At 33.7% G+C, this 18010-nt stretch overlaps 1 protein-coding gene across 1 annotated transcript in view; it reads right to left on the bottom strand.

Moving 5' to 3' along the window:
- LOC143200740 (uncharacterized) overlaps nucleotides 1–16610 on the bottom strand; it is a 43836-nt gene extending 27226 nt beyond the window's left edge. Inside the window, exons 1-3 of the mRNA XM_076411343.1 lie at nucleotides 16502–16610; nucleotides 15087–15138; nucleotides 13532–14024 (exon numbers count right to left, since the gene is read on the bottom strand). Of these exons, the coding sequence (XP_076267458.1) occupies nucleotides 13532–14024; nucleotides 15087–15138; nucleotides 16502–16610 (654 nt within the window). The remainder of the gene's footprint in view (nucleotides 1–13531; nucleotides 14025–15086; nucleotides 15139–16501) is intronic.
- Between the last annotated feature and the right edge of the window lie 1400 nt (nucleotides 16611–18010).

Consider the following 18010-nt stretch of genomic DNA (forward strand, 5'->3'; position numbering starts at 1 on the left):
CAACTCACTCATTCCTTCCTAATGAATTTAACAAAGACACTTCTGTGCCTCCCATGTTTTCGTGAATAATGTGATACCAACAAAATTATGAGGATGTCGTGCCTATCTCTCCTGGAGACAGCACATAGAGGAGCTCAAATTATGGGTTCTCCTTATATAATTCAGCATCTATCACTTATATAAGAAGAATTGGAACAAGAGAACACGCTGCCTTGAGAATAGCACTTGGAGCGTTTAAATTTAGTCCGATAACTAGCATGCAACGTCTCACTGTGGAACTACTTAAATTCAGTCATTGGTCAGATTTATGGCAGCTCTACAGTCACAGAGACTTATATGATTCCTGCCTCCAAATCACGAAAATGTTTCATCACAAATATATCAGAAACAATTGATATACCTCCTATTGAAAAGCGAGTATGTTTCACATCTGAGCCGCCGTTGACTATGTCCATTGTGAAGACAGATTGGACATTAGCGGCTTCCAATAAGCAGAATTTAAGTTCGTTAGTATGTCGGACATTATTTCTTCAAATCTTGTTAGAGTACCCGAATTGTGATGCAGTTTACACAGATGGCTTTAAATCTACAGAAGTAGACGCTGCAATACATCATCAGTTCAAAATAAACTCTATAGTCTGCTTTCTATTACCAATGGGAAGAGGTAAACATCATAATATCATTTAGTAGTCATACTAAAACATGGCTTATACCCGCGAATGAATTGACATGTCAAGTAGTCAACAAATTGTAAACATTTTATAGATGGTAGGGTAGATGGCCTAGTGCAACTTGAATGGGACCTGCTGGAAGAGGAAAACAAGCTTTGGCCCATTAAAAAGACTTCTTTTCCTCTGCTACCTCTTTAAGGAATAGATATTTGTAAGTAACGGATTAAAAAGGCTACTAACTGGTAATTGCCAACTCACTCATTCGTTCCTAATTAATTAAACAAAGACACTTCTGTGCCTCCCACGTTTTGGTGAAATGCAGAAAATTATTAACTGTTAGAAGAATTCATGACTTCCGAATTCATTGAAGGATGTGTTCTTGCCTTAAAACCTACCCAAATTGTTTGATTTCGTCAAAGAAATCGGTCTGTATTTTAAAGTCTAATTTTAACCTATACATAGCTTTATTTTAGGATGACATTTATCTATACAAAATGTTATTAATTATTTGTTTGTTTGTATATTTGTTTTACCTCTATGTTTTGTTATGTGGGCTGTTGATCTATTTAATCGTTTTTTTAAATTCTAAACATCGTTACTGTTGATTAGCTTATTGTCTTCTTTGGAACGCGCAACTGTTGGAGGTATTTAACCTCGGTTTTCCTTAATAATTCTTAGTCTGTGTTAACAGTCTCTAAAAGACGCACAAGCATTGTGGAGACTCTAGACCCATAATATCAATCATTCCGACACTTGCTCTATTCATTTGTTGTTTAGTCCTTTATTGCATCTGCATGGTTGTCTGGAAACTACCATGCATTATATTTGGGAGATTTCCATATTGACTTTCAGCCTCTTTCTTAAAAACCTATAGTAACCACTGTAATCCGTCTTCTGTCCCTGCGAATACTGTTGAATCATCAATGTACTTCAATATGTGGTTGTATCGCTCAGCAATTTATTCGGCTAGCTTGTTTCCACCACACTTCAGCAATTCATTGTTGTTGGAGATGTTGTCCGGCCCTGGAGATTTACAGTTTTTAATTATTTAATTTCAAACATTACATCATCTGCTGTAATTTCTGCTATATCCGCAATTTCTATGGCTACTTCTCTATTCAAACTCGGTTTCGGTCGCTCGGTCAGTATTTGTTGAGTACTAATTTCGGACTATACACCCTGAAAGAAGCCCATCCACTCGTTTGCTGATATGTTGTTTATTTGTTTTCCTAAAGTTTTCCCAAAGTTTTTGTTCCTTTATTTATTCTATTACGTACACTATTTCGTGTTTCTATACAGTTAATGTAGTTTTTGGGGTTTTGGAGGCTTTGGCGGAACATTAAGCAAGATTTATTCTTTCTCTCCTTTCCTGGGCTAAGAATTTTACCTCTGGTTTAAACCAGACTAAACATTTTTATTTCTGTAGCACGTATTGACACCGAATGTTCTTTTTCTCAGTGTCTCCTCAGATACTTGGTTAATGTTGTCAAATATAATTTCCCATACACTGATTGTTTTCTTTTTTTAGGGTAAGCCTTTACCTATACAGCTCAAATGTGCTTTCTGCTCTTAATGTTTCTAATGTTAAACATTACTGCTGAGTTCTGGGGTGATTTTCTTTTAGCTACTGGGCTTGCCATTGTTTAAACCAGATTATAGTTCCATTCAATATTTGTCGATGTAAGCGATCTGACATCTTCGCTTTATTCTGATGGGATATCTCTATGCGTTATTAAGTAATCTATTGTGGATGTTACCCATGTGCTTCCTTGGAAGGCGCTTTTGTGTTGGGGCTTGTGTAATTAGGTGTTATTAATCCTTGTTTATCATAATTGTAGGTGCAGAATTCGATATCCTTTTGGTACATTAATAGTTTCTTCATTAAATGCGTTTTTGATCATTGGCATAACCCTGTTTTCAATTCGCGCGTTTAGGTCTCCCACTATTAATATGTTCTCTTGGGAAATCTTTCGTAGAATTCTTCCGCCTCCCGTTCTGGCTTTCCTTTCTAGACTGACACTATATTTTGCCTTTTCTTAAAGTTAAAGTGACTTTTTAAACTTCATCGTTTACATATTTGATATTACTTTTGTTGTCTTGGAACCTGAATGGTTAATGAAATTCCTACTCCTGATGTCGTCCTTGTCCCTTTTCCTCTCTTTTTTGTATCTGATATCACACAGATGTCTATTTTATGAATGTGTATTTCCGATATCACATCGATAATCCCCAACTTGGAGGATCAGGATTTTCTGTCAGGGTTTTTTGCTCCCTTATCCGTGGTACAAATATATAGAAAATATATTTATACATTATTTTAAATCTCTTTTATGTGCTTTGTTAAGATATGTATTTATTGAATGATGCGCTTGCATCAACGATATCTGTTGATGAAAATACGAAAAAACAATGTAACTTTTCTATAATGTAAGTGTAAAATTCGATTAATTTGACATTTCTGGCCACAAAATATAGTTTTCCGTTTTGTATTATTGAGTTATTTCGTTTATGTAGACGCTAATCACTGAATGTTCAATGTTGAATTTTCGATATTACATAACTTAGAAAAAAGCTGCTGCCGAAGTATATCAAACACTATTAGATACTTTCGGTGATTCTGTTCCGTCCGCTGAGTGACCTGTAATAAAAATGTAAGAAAACAACGAATTGTAAGGGTTATTGAGCAAATCAGCTAAAAAATTATCAAGAGAAATAGCTTAGCAATTGATATATCTGTTTTCACACATTTACATCCCATAAAGGAAAAAGAGGGAAACTGGCTCTTACACGAATTGACTGAAAATGATATTTCGGATCGTTTTAGAGTTTTCTGTGACGTATTCTGACCGGCAATGAAAAGTGAATCTACTATGCCAATCCCAAGCGCAAAAAGCCATTGGTTACTCCAGGAGGCCCATCCACATCGACACCGAAGTAAATATATTCGGATCAGCAAGAAGTTATGTATTATAAGTAGCTGAAAATGAGTAAAACTGTCATTGCAGATGCCTGCCAACGTCACTTGAATAAGTTGTTGAAAAAAATAAATAATAGGGAGTAGCAGACGCAAAGAATTCTCTTGCATGGGAGATACAGAAAGTGTTACAGCTCAAAAGGAAAGTTCTGACACATCCAGTGTCTCTCCATTGATAGCGCCATCTAATCGTCAACCGTTATAATTTTTAGTTTGCTATAATTTTTTTACTTGCTTTATTATTTTGTTTTTATTCTGAATTAATCAAACTTTCACAATCATATTAGTAACGCTAATAAACAAGTAAAAAACATAACCGTAGAATTAGCAAATAATAGAAAACCAGATATAGATTATCTAAATGCGCCTGTGAAAAACCAACTAATCATATACCATATCCCGTTTGTTTCCCAACAGTCTCGAATACAGTGTTGTTATATGTAGGATTAAGTTCAGTTTAGCTTTATCAATCGAAAGCAGCACGTTTAACTTTGAATATTACAAATAATATATCTATATCTTATAATGCTTTACAATCTCATTATTATTATTTTATCTTCAATTATCTACTACAGATTATACTCCATCAAAACATCACACACAGGTTTATAAATTTGCCGAAATATTAAATAAAAATAACACTAAAATACGAAATTACCGTAAGTTATAATTAAAATAACTTAATCATCTGATGTCCGACGTCATAGAAGATAGGATATGTATTAAAAATAAAACTTTGATATGTTAATGATTATACATTAACAAAATCATATCAGAGGATATCCACAGATTGCAATAAATACATTTGAGTGAAGTAAAACAGTCATTATAGAGAAGGACTGAGATCATATTATTTTTAGCAACATAATATCAGATCATATGTAACAAACTTCTGTGTGGAAACGCTAAAATAGAAATGCCATCCCGGCACACATTACTTCTTTTAAGACTTCTATTGTTTCTATATATGAGGTTTGGCTTGTTTGAGCAATATTTCACGTGTTCATGTGTTTTCGTTGCATCTATGTTGCTATGATTTAGGAACCTAATTTAATATTTTAATATAAACTCTTCGATAGCTTCGAAAATCCATTTGATTCTAAGGTGATCGTGTAGTTCTTCGTTGGTTACGTAGCGATAAGTACTGGTTGCATTACTAGTTGGTTTGATGTTTAGTGCAATCCCATATTTGAACCCCATACGTCCAAATCGCTTTGTTTTTAAGAGACGGCTAGATGGGAGTCAATCGAGCATCTTTTTTCAGAAAACAATTGATTAGTTGGTCCTGAGGATTCCAAATGATTTTCCAATTTGGTGGGGCGAAATTTTGTTTGTTTATAATTCTAGGATGTTGAGACCCTTAATATCTTCCCAGACAACCAGACGGCTTTTTTTATTGAACCTTCCGTAATCGTTGAAGTTTATTGAACCACACCTGCTCTTGATACCATAATGAGCTAATGAAACACTTACTATTTAAATTCCAATTATGAAATAGGATTTTGGTTAAGTAATACACATTTGGAATTATTAACATTTGAATCTATAATAATCTAGTCTGAAATTATGGAGAGAACAAACCTTCCCGTACTTATGTAGGAGCTTATTTTAATAAGCTTAATTCTTAGCTGTCAAGCGTAGATTCGCTTAAGTTTATTACAGTTAACTTTTAAAAACCATTTCTGAGCTACAGCAGGATCCTTTGGAAAATGCACACCAGAAAATGTTCTTGGCGTAACACAACACTTTTGTATCATAACTACATTTAAACAAAACTTTTTTACGTAAATAGTATAAAAAATGGCGTTATAAAGCAAACTTCATTAAAATAATATATAAAATAGAAAACAAACAAATACATACTAATAAATTAATTGTTGTTGATTCACATTTTAAATAAAAATTAGTCTTATACAAGTATATGCTTAAATGTTATTTATAAACACAGTTATTATTGTTTGATCGAAAACAATGTTCGAAATATAATCATTCCGATGATACATCCATTATATTCTTAAACATTAACTTACTACTTGTACTGCATATTAAATTCGCGCATCCGGCAAACCTAAAAAAATATCCATATTGGATTGATTCATTGTAGGCCTTGTATAATTTTGGTAATGTGCTTAATATAAGATGCAATGAGCACAGTGTTAAGGTATATAGTGTGTACGAAGGTTGCTATTTATATTTAAAGCCTTCGCAATATCAAGTGTTGAAATTTGACCTTTATAACCGTCTTCAGAATGTTCTGTCATTTGAGCAAAAATGTTTCAACTATCATGGATTATCATTCTTGAACATTGTAAAACGTTGCTATAATGATTTAATCGTGGTCTCAGTTAGCTCAGAGACGAAAAATGTGAAGGTCACACAAAATCAGCTTTTGTGCCAGAAAACATTAATACTGCATATGTGCAAACTGATATAACAAGATCGTCGTATGACATCGTGAGATTGAGTCATCCTTGGTCATTAGTATGATGAGCATCGATAAGAAATATAAATATTTGTTCACATTCATAGTTTTTTCCGCATCCAGCATAGTTTTTTTATTGGTTCAAATAAAGTCAAAAGAAATATAATTGCATGCTGATTGAAAGTTGGGCATAATATATAGATAGTTGATGAATCTTAGATTTATGCGTCAACAACAATGCACTGTATGGGTCTTACATATTATTCAACACATTTCCATCAAATTCAACAAAAGTGATTCGTACGCGAAGCAGTTCGAAAACGTGGAAAACGTGGAACTTTGAATGGTACATGACTATTTGTCTTTTTGCTCTGTGAAATACCAAAAAAGAAGTAGCAACCAACGATTATTCTTCATCATGATATTTCAAGCTTTCACAGATTGGCTGAAATAACTAAAACAATTTAACTTAGCCAAAGGTTATCAGAAATAAATTGCCTGGTCAATGTTTTTCGGTGCATGAAGAAGCTGTTGATGTATTAAAAAACATGTTTGCTTTCAACCATTGGTTGGAACGCATACAAAAGTGTATAGTTCGAAAAATAATAAAGTCAATTTCGTTAATAAATGACTACCTTTCCATTATTAGGCGAATCACTACTGGACTAGGTCATTAACACGTATAAGTGGTAGTCGAAAGGAGCATTATTTCATGTGTGATTGGGCTTCATATCTAAGAATTTTCATGTAGATATTCACAGATTTTGAAACGTTGTGGGTTTTATGTTGAAGAATAACTTCATTCATCTTTTAGGGTAAATGATGTGGCTCGATGAATGGAGGTAAAACGAAATGAAACAGTGGTGTTTACATTATGTGACCGTTATTTATTGGCTATATAAAAAAATGTAAAAAATACAAAAAATGTGTAAGATAAAACGGATGGCAGCGGTGTTACCTGGAGACGAGGCTTGGGCAGTCGATGGTGGCAGGTCTAAACCAAACGAGGGTTCAGCACTGAATGACCGAAATACCCTTCAATAACATCCCAGATAAACGTCTCGGGGTTGCCGCCAGCTATTCGTTGTCCGGTTCTAGTTGGCGCTGCTGGCACCCCGCCCGTCTTCAACATCTGGGATTATATTTCTGGGTATTTTGTAGACCGTTATTCCACGATGTAAAATTCGACATGCCTCAAGGTCGCTACAATACTCCCCTCCCAGAATTTTACATAAAATTACTCTAAGCAACAAAAATACAAAAATGTATGAAAAAATATCAAATACAAAAAAAAAATATACCAAACAAAATGTGCTGTGTGTAAAGGGTTTTGAAAAATATGGTAAATCGAAACGGTTGTAGTTGGTACGGTTGCGATCCGGTACGGCTGTTGATATCATCCGGCCCTACAGATACCGTTGCTTCATCGTTGCTTTGGCACTTGAATGTGGTCCATCGACGACGTTGAGAACAAGTTATTTTTCGGACAGGGCTCCCGTAATCGACGCTGTGGGAGGATCGATTGTTCGACGACGGGGTAGCTTATTTTCTTCGACGACGAGACGTTAGCAATTCTGGTACCTCGGCGAAGACATAAGTCTACGGTGACTGCAATCGGTACCTAGCTTCTGGAGCTGCTCTGTGACTAATCCGCAGTCACATACGTTACAGTAATTCAGAAAAGACAAATAACGACGGTATCCGACCGAAGCTGCCCAAAACCTTTCAAATCAAAATGTCTGCCATTTTGACGGAGACAGCGAGCGAAGGAAGACATTATGATTTAAACATAGCGCCGAAAGAAATGTTTAGCCGAGACGCTGATGATTAAACAGTGATGTAAAAATATCTATGAGTTCAAAAGATTGTGAAAGAAAATTTTGACAAGAAATTAAAGACAAATTAATTGGAAATAATAAAATGAATTAGAATATAATGAAAAGGAATATTGAAGGTAAAATCGAAAACGAATTGAATTAAAAATATAACGGCCACATAAAATACACCATGTTCCATATCATATCTTTTAATAGCATTTGAATTCTATATCTGAAAAAGATCGGCTCATTTTCTAAAACCTTCACAAATATAAAAATGATGTTTCATCTCATCACGCCTCACCTAAACAGTATGTCATTCTTACAATTGCCTCGTTTCGTTTGCCATTTCAATTCGTTATATTTAGATGTTAAACTTTTCCAATTGACCACCAACTTCGAACTGAAGCTTCGAAGTCAACATTTGTAAGTTTTTATTAAAAAGTATTCGATTATTTCAACTGTAACAATTTAACTAAAGAAGAAATTTATAACTTCCTGTAATGGTACCTTATTGAAGTTATTAAAGTTAAGAATATAAAATAACTAATTATACCTCATAAAACGCTTGTATCTGTACTTTTTCAAAATCCCATCAATTCAACGCCTAGTTTTCAAATTTTGCGGAAACGAATATAAGCAAACCGTCGAAAGACCAAGTTAAAATTGTCTAAAACTAATCAAATTAACCAAAAAGTTAACTCATTAACGTTAAAATGTTCTGTTCCATTGCAATTTCGAAATACATGAACATGTAAAAACACTTATCGTTTCAAATCCGACGTTGTGTAAATATTTCAAGCCAATCCATCGTCTACTTTCTTAGTTTTGTGGATACAAATGTACGAAAGGTTAATTTCATATTCATATAAAATGATATATTTATATAAGTTTGATTACGACTGTATAATCTAATAAATTTTAATATGTATGAAATACGCTTAAGATATTTCGCATAACCGCGAAATAATATGATTACCATACATTCTAAGAAATTTAACGCTAAATGTAGAAATACCGCATTATTATTAAAACAAACACGTAGAAAATGTGAGCTTTCCAACTTATTACAGCAATCATGCTTATGCAATTTTTTAATTTGCTGGGCTAATTATCTGGTTTTCTATTACATCGCCGTTTTGTTCTTTTCTATGTATTATATATATGATCTAAATTTATATATATATGGATTTAATGGAAGGTTTCCTAATTCTAGCAGTTTATGGTTAGAGGACTTCAAGCATCTTTAATCCACCTTTGGAGATTTTATGGGTTGAATGGCAATACTTTTTACCGAACTCCATTAAACTATTCCACGGCATGCTTCGAGTAACTGAGGAATAAGAGGAAGGAACTAGAATACGACGAAATTTCACTATACCTCTCAAACAGCTCCCACACAAGCAATGATATGAAAAAACACATATAATTGATTCCTTAAAAAACAAGTTATTCGCGTTAAGACTGCAAGCCCATCAAACTTTTTAATACAATCTCCAAGATTTATCATAAAGTGGTCCTTTTAGCGCTCAATAAATTTTATCGAGGAAAACATCATCATCACACATGTCACAGGGGTTTATGACAAGTTTTGCGTAGGCCTCCTAGATCTAACTAAAGCTTTTGAAGTTTGGTATGATGATCTTATGCACAAAGCCATATGACGGATATATCCGAAGACTTATATCCAGTTATAAAATAATCAAAGCAGGTTTCCTCCAAGGATCCCTACTAGCTCCAGCCCTTTTAAATGTATATATGTCAGACATTACGATGGAAAAGCACGTTGAACCACACAATTTGAGGACGACACGGTACGTTTTCGTAAGTGCACGTTCCATAGACGTCGCTCAAAGAAAACTACACAATCAATTAAACTGCGAGATCAAATAGTTATGCTGTGATATTCCATAGAAATATTCTCCCTGTCCAGCTAAGAGTAGAAAAATTTCGAATTCTGGAGGCTACAACGCTCAGCTTCCATTTCGACGGTAGATCCAAATGATCTACGCAAATAAATGATATAACTTATTATCATAATAATCAAAGCTTACGGAGTCGCTTCCGTCCTTTACCGTCTCATCTGTAGAAAAAGCAAGTATCCACCATATTTTTGATTAGTCTTGCTCTACAAGTCTCCACAGGTCCTTATACATCAGCCTGGAATAGAATTACAAGTAGTGCAAAATATATCACATATATCACATATAAGACAAGACAATCTTTGGGCGCCCCATGCTTTATGATAATTACCCAAATATATTAGGAATCTGGCACTCCAACTATTCTGGAATACATCAAAAACCCCTTTTCAAAAATTCGTACCGGGCGCATTCATTCATACTACCCCAAAATTCTTACATCTCTTACAAATCCTTGCCAGAGGCATTGCTGTACACCCCCCCAAAATGTTTTTTTTTATTTATTTTTTTTTATTACTCTTCGTGAGTCCACAATCTGCCCTATTGGCAATAAGTATATCTTCTGTCTATATTATATACACATGGCATGTAGCAAATCACTTCATTAAGCAATCTTCTGTATAAAATATTATTTTAATTAATTAGTCTTATTCTAATGCTTATTTTAAAGTCTACATATGTCCAGTAATCATTCAATCAGATCAAGTGATGTTAAACGTTTGGGATGGGAAATGGGATGCACTGACACTCTTTCGAAGTACTTCACACGAACACGTTGAATTACACTCGTTATAGGTTCTAGAGGAATATCGCGTTGTATCACTTTATTTGAAATAGTACGGAGCATCAACAGTGGCACGCAACACCTTATTTTGGAACCGTTGAATGATGGATATATTAGATTTGCTAGCGGTACCCCATAGTTGAATTCCATATGTCCAAATGGGCTTGAGTATAGATGCCACGATGATTGATGTTCACTGGTGGACATGTTCTTCTACGCAGGGTAAACGTTATATGCGTGGATTTTGATTCATTGGCTTTAATATGCCATGTCTTCAACCATAAATTGTATTTGCTCCAGTTGGGTTTGTAGGTTTATTGATGCTGTGACTGGATCTTTATGGGATGCTAAGATTGCTGTATCGTCTGCATATGTTGCCACAGTAGTTATTTTTGTGGTGGGCAGATCAGCCGTATACAGAAGATACAGTACTGGACCCAGTACACTACCTTGCGGAACTCCTGATTATATGGGATTTAATTCGGTATGTTCATCGCCTTGATTTACAATAAAATGTCTGTCACTGAGATACGATTTTAGTAGCTGATAGTCCGGATGAGGGAGAAGTTTCTTTAGTTTAACCTGCAAGCCCGTATGCCATACTTTGTCAAAAGCCTGAGATATGTCTAGGAAAGCAGCCGAACAATATCTTTTGGCATTTAGGTCAGCGTTTATTTTGTTTACAAGTCTATGCACTTGTTCTATAGTCCCTGCTTATTGCGAAAGCCAAACTGATGTTCTGGAATAATTTTTCTTTTTTCTATTATATAGTTTAGCTTTTTATGTATAATTTCTCGAAAACTTTCAAGATTATTGGTAATAAACTTATAGGTCGGTAGGAGGTCACATCTTCTGGAATTTTTCCTGGTTTAAGTATCATTAATATTTTAGCTACTTTCCAGATACTAGGGAAGTAATTAATTCGTAGCATAGCATTAAATATAAATGTTAATAGTTTTATAGCCTTTTCTGATAGTTCTTTTAAAATTTTGCCAGTAATTAAGTCATAACCAGGAACTTTTTTAATATTAATCTCTCTCATTATTGTATGTTTAACTTTTTTGACCGTTAATTTCTCGTGCGGTAAATCCATTTGAAATGGCGAATCTAGAAAGCTAGTAATTTTATTTTCGTCATCTTTATGTAGCTGAGACTGGAAAGGTTTAAAAACATTTTTTAAGTGTTTTGAGAAAATGTCGGCCTTCTCTTTATTGCTTCTCGTCCAATTATATTCGCTTGTTTTAATATAATTCTTGAATGCTTTGGTTTTGTACAATTTGGATTAAATCTCTCAGCTCTTTTATGGCCCTATTAAATTTTCTTTTATTCTCTTCAGTCCTTTGCTGTTGCCAATTTCGTCGTAACTTTCTTTTTTCTGCTGTCTTTTTCTGTATTGTACATGATACATGTGTATGTGTATTTTTTCTTGGAAATGTTTCACTGTTAGGAGTCGCGGAATATGCTGCCTCCTGTATATTTTTTGTAAGATTTATTGCTGCTATTTCTATATCCATTTCAGTTTGTAACGGTAATTTTAGAGAGATATTTTGGTCTAAGTTTTCTATAAATGAGTGCCAGTTAGTTCTATTATTGCACAGAGAAAGGGGTTTATCTTTGATGATAATTTTTGAAGAAATTGTTACTCTTATTGGTGAATGATCAGAAGACAGGTCGAAACATGACACTTTTTTGGATCAATATTTTTTGTAATACAGAAATCTATTGTATCTGGTTTTTTATTTCTGTCTGAAGGCCAATATATTGGTTCACCAGTAGAGATATGGTGCAAGTTATCTATCCTTATGGCTTTGAGCAGTTCTCTACCTTTTGAGGTTATTATTCTTGTACCCCACATTAAATGTTTTGCATTATAATCTCCTCCTGCTATAAATCTATTACCTAGCGTACTGAAGAATTCTTGAAATTGTTCTGCCTTGTTGTTATGTTTGGGTGGGCAATAAATCGCAGAAATTGTTAATGGTCCTTGGGCTTCCTCTATGGTTATACTGGTGGCTTGCAGGTAGTCTTTGCGGAATTTTTCTTTTTCGAAATGCTTTATATCATCTCGAATTATTATGGTTGTACCTCCATGTGCTTTATCATCAGGGTGATTTGTATGATAAAGCTTATATTTAGGAATTTTCAAATAATGTTTGTCCGTAAAGTGTGTTTCGGAAACCATCATAACGTCAATATTTTGTTCAATTACGAACATTTTTAGTTCCCTGGCGTGTTGTTGGAGCCAATTGGCATTCCAGACGGCGATTTTGTAGTTATTGGTTTCAGGCATTAGGCAAGTTTGCTGACGACGGTTGTGAGTAGACCAAGCATCGTACTCATTTGATCCATTAGTTTGGCCATCATATTTTCTAATCTTGAGATGTTACTAGTTTCAGTAGATTGAGATGTCGTCTCTCGATTTTGTGCTGAACCATTTTCAACCATTTGGGCATAAGTTATGTCTGCTTAACTTTTTCTGGTTGGTAGTGGTAGATAGGTAGTAGTGGATTGTTTTTGTTGATGCCTTTTTTCCCTTAAGGCACGATAGAGTTTCTGTTGTAGTTGCTTGTGAACTGCGCAACCCCTGTAGTTCGCTGGATGATTTCCATTACAGTTAACACATTTCACTTTTTCATCGCGAACTTTACGAGTACAATCTCCTGTTTTATGTTCTCCTGCACATTTTACGCATCTATATGATTTGCGACAGCAAGTCTTTGTGTGCCAGTGCTGCTTACCTTGTGCATCGTGGTATAATTCTTTTTATATGTGGTGGTTCGCATTTAATAATATTATTCTCCAATTTGGTGATTTCATACACCGCCTTATTATTTCCATTAGGTTTTATACCTATATAAAACTTAGGCAGAGGTTTTTTTGTCGTGTGATGTCGTATATTGTGAATATTTACGACCTAGTGACCTTTTTCAGCTAGTGCTACCTTGATGGTGTTAAAGTCCGTCCCGTGATGTAATCCTTTTAACACGAATTTAAATGTTCTCTCGGATTTTGGTCTGAATGTATGGTATTGGGTGTTTCTTTCATCTAATTCTTTTACAAGAACTTTAAAGTGATCCGCTTCGAACAATTGGATTTTAATTGTTTCATAGCTCACTGTTTTAATTGTGTAGTTCGTAGTAATGGTTTTCAATAGGTCATGGATGTTTATTGGTGGTGGTTTTGCAACAACTTTTTCAGGGCTTGGTTGTATGTTCTCTTCAATTTCTTCCGACAGGTTGCTAAAACTGTTTTTTGTCTCTATCGGTTTCTGTAACCAATAGTCACTGATTCTTGTTTGTTTCCTCGCGATTTCTTCTTCTGGACTTCTCAATCGTTTTTTGTTAATAACTGTAGTCCATTCTGATGGTGGAGTTTGCGTTATTGCTGTTTGTTCTAATCTTATATCAAAATGTGCAGGTGATTTGGTTGAATCGCTATTATCGCCATTTTTAGATTTTTAATATTTTATTTAATTTACTTCCAGATGATAAAAACATAAAATAAATACATTGTTTATTTCACGCACTTCATTTTTCCCTTACGTTATTTTAGCACTAGTTTTTGACTATAAATACTATAAATGAATTTCAAAAGGACTGTTGTAAAATAAGATGAAATAATTTTAAACACTAATAAAAATGAGATGCAGTCCTTTTGTCTGGTCACGTAAACACGTATTCACTACACTTTAGGTCCACTGAGAGACGGATAGCCGCATCTGTTATACGTTTTTAACACTCAATTAAATAACCGTAATAAAATACTGGTTTTTTTTTAAAGAAAGGTATCTTTTTATAGCTTGGACCGTATTGAAAATACGTCTTCACCCTACGAGGGTTGGAACTGAACTATACGAGGAAAACATAGAAACTCCCCCCAAAATGTGTAAATTTATTCGTCGCCTAAGGTGTTCGTACACCATAAAACAGGAGGCCTTGCGGGTAGTGAAAATCTTAACTCTAGTTGTATATCAACAAGGATCTTATCAGCTGATCAACCAGATCAGCAACAGCTGAGGAACGATTGCTAATTCAATATTAATTTGTCTTCTACTGCTGATAAGTCAAAATGAAAACTTTATTTAAAATAAACAATATTTGATTTAAAATAAACACCTTGGACTGCACTAATCAAGTCAATGAATGAGACCCGTCACTCGTTCGAATCTGGCATGGTCGTAAATTTATGATTATGATTGTTTACCATTGTGATTGACCAAAAGGGAAGAATAAAATCCGACAAGAAAATGATCACAGTCACGCCACTAACCAAGTATTCCTATAAACAGATATTCCAAATTCGCTACTCACCAGTCGGTAGGCTTAAAGCCTAATTCAGATAACCTAGTTAGCATAAAAGGAGATTTTAAAATATAAAAAAGAAAAAAACCTAAAAATTTAAAATATTATCTTTTTATTGGAAGAAAGCCACTATTGGAAGAATGCTGCTGAGTTGCTTGGAGAAATAATTAAGTGAATTAAGCAGACAAAGATTACTCGCTTTGGAAAGCAAATAGGAAATTTAAAATTCCACTTCTTAGAGTACCGCCTATTAAAAATGATCGTAATGAATGGGTTCGGCGCAACGATGAAAAAGTTGATTTATTCGTAGAACATTTAGCTATCGTATTCCAACCGAGTGATATATAATCCAGAATAGATATCAATCCTGTTTATAAGCTCGATGAAGCTGTAAATCTGATCTCTTCAACGGATCCAATCCTAAAAAGGCTCCTGGAACTGATGATATTTCACCTGGGTTATTAAAAGAGCTGTCACGAAAAACACTAATCATGTTGACATATATATTCAATGCCTGTTTAAAACTGAACCATGTTCCGGAATGTCTTAACCGGAAGGTTAAACGGCATTCTTAACACTTAAACTAATTTCGGCTGAGGTTTCACAGGGTAGCCTCTTGGGATCACTCCTATATCTGCTCTATACTGCTGATATCCCAACAACAAAAGAAACACTACTTGGCACATTTGCTGACGACACAGTTATAATGGCACAATATGTATCTTCGTCGTTTGACAAAAGGTAGAGCACATTAGACTCAAAGTCAAGCAACTATACTGGTTAGTTGGAAGATACTCTCAAATTGATCTAAAATCAAAGAGACTGGTTTGTCGGTCAGTCATAAAGCCTATTTAGACCTATATGGTGCAAATGTGGAGTTGCACTAAAACATCAAACTAACTAGTAATCCAACGCACTCAAAACAAAGTTCTACGATTAATTATATCAATGCTTATCGCTACCAACGAAGAGCTGCACCATGACCTCGGAATCAAATGGATACACGAAGTGATGCAAGAATTAGCCCTAAAACATGAAATAAGATTGTTAAATCACAGCGTGGAAGCAATACAGCTACTGAACATCACGCAGGAAATCAGAAGATTGAAGCGAACCAAACCACACGAACTTGTTTAGTGTATAAGGGTATTTTTAACCGACTTGAAAAAAAGAGGAGCTTCTATGTTCGACTGTATATAACATATATATTTTTTTAATGTATGTGCTGATTTTTCACCATCAATTATGGACTGATTTTCAAAATTCTTTTCTTATTCGAAAGGGTGCACTTCCGTGGCCCTATTGGAACCAAGTCAGGATTATATGGTGGGAAATCATGTACAAAGCTTTCACATATTTTTTTATCTGAAATAATCAGATATTTGTTTATAATGTTATTGTTGATCTGATGTGACGGAAAATCTGTAAAAGCCATTCAGTTTGCTTTTTAAGCACTAACATTGTCATAGGAGAACTCGTAAAAAATTGCAGGCAACTGCTTTTATGGTGTAATGGTTAGAGCGTTCAGCTCACACGCGTAGTTCGATTCTCAGTGGGGCCTACGATTTTTTGTTGTTGTTCTAGTTTGGTTAGAACATTTGTCAAATTACCTAGACTAGGTAGCCGACATCGGGTCCTGAAGCATTTCTGATTTTCAATAATTGTTTCTTTGTTACTATTTTGCCTCATACGGGCTGCGCCTTTACTTGGCATACCCATTGTAAAACTTAATAACATAATTGTGTAATTTATTGAGTATATGTCCAACAGTAAAAAGAGAAAAATTTAACAAAAAAATTAAACCGAATTTAAACACGTAAAAAAAACGTTTTAAAATTAAATATGTACATAATAATCCTTGTAATAACTAAATAAAAATAAACAAAAACCTTATTTAACCTATCTACTAAACGTATTTTATGTTCTACTATATACACACAATTTAACTTAATACCTAACTATTCATTCTATTTATAATATTATGTTAATTACTATCAACTGATTACTTTGAAGTCGGTGCCGAATCCAAACAATACAAAAATAATAATATAAATTTGTGACATATACAGAAAATTAAATTGCGAACAAAACAAATCTAAATTAATATAACTGTTTGGGTACCAATAACATAATAAAAGTAACAAAATAAAAGCAATAAAATATATTTTATTTAAATATGATTAAGTATGATTTTAAGTAACTATATCGAACATACATGAAAAAATATCATATAAATTTATAATTTTTATATCTAACTAATACGATTTTTTTTGTCACAACACTAATATTATTTTATTTAAAAACTTTTAGTATTTTCTATTTTTAATGACATTAAATATACTCATGTTAGAATGTAAATATATTCCCTTTCATTGAACATGAATGAATAAATTTGGATTTCTAACAATTATAACAAACATTCTCTTTCCTTAGCTAATCCTTAATTTCTTACACTTGAAATTGTCGTAGAAGATTCACTTTTCATCACCAGGTACAACACCCTACAGAAAATTCAAGCAATGAAACCGTGATGTTAAAATGGCATTTTCAGTAAATTCATATGGTAACCATTTAAAACCATCCAAAAAATGCCTGGAAACGTTGAAAAAAAAATGAAGGCTCGGCTTTCTTCCAACAGGTTTTGCAATTCATTTTCTTAAAACTTTTTTAGTTTTACAGATCGTTCATTGTCACTGACATCGAAATTATGACTTTAAATCGTTGAAAGTTTTAAGAAATATCGTAAAAACTGATATTAGTATACAACGGTTTCTAAAAGCTTTTCATTGTTGTTTTCGTAGAAGCAGATTTTTCTAAGTCAACTAACAACAGTAACGAATATCGAAAAAGAAAATTTGAGCTTTCCATCATTAATATCTGCATACATTGGATAATTTAAAATGCAAAAGGAAAACTGCTATTTTATATAGAGAAATGTCAAAACCATAAAATTTTACATTTAGGTTAAGTTGTTTAATGGTTTTACATTAAGACTTTACATTTTCAGCAATGAATATCACTGATTCAAATACGCAATATTTATAACTAATGTTCAAAATAATTATCTTAATAAGCTCATTATGATATTCAGGGAAAAGAGTAAATATCACCTGGGTAGA

This window comes from Rhynchophorus ferrugineus, unplaced genomic scaffold (assembly GCF_030347505.1).
Source record: "Rhynchophorus ferrugineus isolate W39M unplaced genomic scaffold, kcgeb_rfMv2 rfM1, whole genome shotgun sequence".
Lineage (NCBI taxonomy): Eukaryota > Metazoa > Arthropoda > Insecta > Coleoptera > Curculionidae > Rhynchophorus > Rhynchophorus ferrugineus.